The following is a 2681-nucleotide window of genomic DNA, read 5'->3' as shown; positions in this document are numbered from 1 at the left end:
AGAATCCAGGTTTCCTGCGTGTGTGTCGCACTGAATGCAAATATGCCCCGCCCCTTCCGCAGACACCCTGCTACACCTCTCCAAAATTGTACGTGACTGCAGAAGCCACTGATTGGTCAATTCTACATCCACTCTACACTATGCGTATGTCCTGTTTGGTACCTTACCGGTGTGTTTTGTTTGTATGACCACCATTGTGGAAAACGACTCGCGGACCAGCTAGAATAGAGAGGTGCGCGAGAGCACTGGTACCCCTTTTCGCCCTCATGTCCCTCCTTTGTCGCACAAACTTGCCCCTACTTCCTCACCACCTACTTCCGCACAGACCACGCTTCAATATTGGGCATAAACACTGCTGCGGGAGTATAACCAGATCTTAAATCAGACTGACCAACAACAGTTTCTGGACTGAATAAAGACTATGAAGGATCGACCAGATTTAGCCTAAAAACCAATGTCTAAATAACGTCTGGTGTCTGGGGGGTCAATTATTCTTCGTTTTCGTGCGCCTCCCACTGATCGCATGCCACTTCAGTCCCTCACCACCACTAATCATGACATTTATACTTCTTTAAGGGTTGGTAGGAAATATCTGGATCTTAAACCGGCACTAGGCTTGTTTTTTTTTCATTGTGCCTCTGTCACTTCTGATGAGCGTCTGTTTGAGACTCTCCTGTTCCTGTTTGCCAATTTGTGTCCCTGGGTTACGTGATTGCCTTTTTCTCCTTATGCTGTTCGTCAAGCTTTCCCATCAAAGCTGACATGTTACTCTCACCCTCTGGCTTCACACACATATTTTTCCTGGATCTTTTGCAGAACAGATAACAGATCCCCTCATGCTAATCTTTATCCATTTCCGTCTCTTCGCTCTAGGTCCCATTTAACAGCTCTGCAGCAGAGACATGTTTGATCTGCTTTAAAATCCATTTGTCATGCTATGTTTGTCCTTATCACTGACCCAGGATGTTCATGGGTATGTTTGTAAAACCTTGTAATGTTTCCGTTTGTGCCACAGGTTTTCTGCCCTGCATCATGCATCTCTTAACGGTAACCTGGAGCTGGTCTCTCTGCTGCTGGAGTCGCAGGCCGCTGTCGACATCAGAGACCAGAAAGGTAAGAGCCAGCCAGGACCAAAGCACAGGAAACAGAACCTTTGATTTTTCTGATGCACAAGCACACTGGCTTAAACTCTAATAAACAAACATGCCCTATTCTCTGTATTTATTGGCTCTCTATAGTAAAAGATGTGTGAAAACCTTGAAATAAGTTGATCTTTTAATAAAGAAGTATTCACCCTTTAGTTGGGGTAAATTTAATCTAAAGGAAATATTGCATTTTAGTATTTTCTAACATGTGTAACCATTCTTTGTAACAATCTTTCCTGGTTAGTCCTTCTGTTTCTGTGCTTCTCCTCGGGTCAGACTAAATGATTTCTGTAGGATTTAGCTCTGAGGACTGCGTAGCTCATGAAAGAAGGTTGATTTTTGTGCCAAAGGAGCCGTTCTGTCTTGTTTTGGTCAATTGCTTTTAGCAATTATTACTTTGTTGTGTTTGTTTTGAAAATGAATAGCTGTCTAAGACCAAAGTACATGGTTCTAGTTGGTTCTCAGGAGATTTCAGCAAGTTCCATGTCAGAATGCTCAGAACGTAGGACCCAGAATTCAGATGAGACAGACAGTGATTACTAAAAAGGCGTTTATTGAAAAAGCTGCTTGTCAGCTGAGGCAATCTCACTGGATACACTGTGGGGATGGAGACTAAGGTCAGTGACCTCTGAAACTCAAACAGGGAATGACAAGAATTTTAAAAGTTACCAACCTGGCAAAGTTCAGTCTGAGCCCAGAAGAAGGAATGAAGCCCAGAGGAGCGAAACCCTGCAGCTTGAAACTGAGCCGATAGCAGAGATCCAGGAGAGAAGAGGAGCAGCGACCAGCAGCAGCCAGAGCATGCAGAGGAACAGAAGGATCCAGAAGGATAATCAGACGTTTGTATTCTGAATGTGACCGAAATTTTTATTAAAACCGAAGGAGGCCAGTGAATCACCCCTGGGGGACGCCAGAAATGATTGCAGCTGCTGATTTAAACAGTTTCTATCACAGGAAATCCATTTTTTAATTGATTTGATTTGAAGCAGAGAACTAATATTGTTCAGGTTGATGTTTTTCTGATTCCCTCAGTGAGTTCTGTACTCTTAGAAAGAAACAATAGATGAAATAACATGAATTTTCATGAGGTATCTGACTTTAAATAAAAAAACAGCCCGTCCTTCACATTCTGTTGTGACTTACAACTAAAAATGACGAAGCGAGACGGTTAGTTTGAATAGGTTGAACTTTAGTGAAGAACGGTGAAGGAAAAAAGCATACAGCGTGTGTTAGAAGACAGATCCAGCGTCGACATCTAATGAAATTCAGTTAACAGTCCGGAAACACAGAACAGGCAAAAACAGGGGCAGCCAAAACTCAGAAGTGCGAGGAAACGCTACAATTACGCCACATGGTCATGTGTTGATTGTTATATTTTCATCTCTTCTCTTGATTTTTCTCTAACTTTCCAGCTTTGATAAAATTTAGATTTATTCCAAGGCCTTTTTTGTTTCAAATGTTTTCAGGGGGGTTGCCATTGAAAGTGGCGACCATCTAAATGAACGTAGCTTGAGTTTTGCTCTTTTTGTTGCAGGA

General features: G+C 42.5%; 1 protein-coding gene across 1 annotated transcript in view; it reads left to right on the top strand.

Annotated features, from left to right (window-relative positions):
* Positions 1–2681, top strand: part of caskin1 (CASK interacting protein 1) — a 167543-nt gene that overhangs the window by 101715 nt on the left and 63147 nt on the right. Inside the window, exon 3 of the mRNA XM_015397860.1 lies at positions 1016–1135. Coding sequence (XP_015253346.1) covers positions 1016–1135 — 120 coding nt within the window. The remainder of the gene's footprint in view (positions 1–1015; positions 1136–2681) is intronic.

This window comes from Cyprinodon variegatus, unplaced genomic scaffold, assembly GCF_000732505.1.
Source record: "Cyprinodon variegatus isolate N-32 unplaced genomic scaffold, C_variegatus-1.0 Scaffold893, whole genome shotgun sequence".
In the NCBI taxonomy this organism is placed as follows: domain Eukaryota; kingdom Metazoa; phylum Chordata; class Actinopteri; order Cyprinodontiformes; family Cyprinodontidae; genus Cyprinodon; species Cyprinodon variegatus.
Note: the sequence above shows the minus strand (reverse complement) of the source record. Positions and strands in the feature narration are given on the sequence as shown.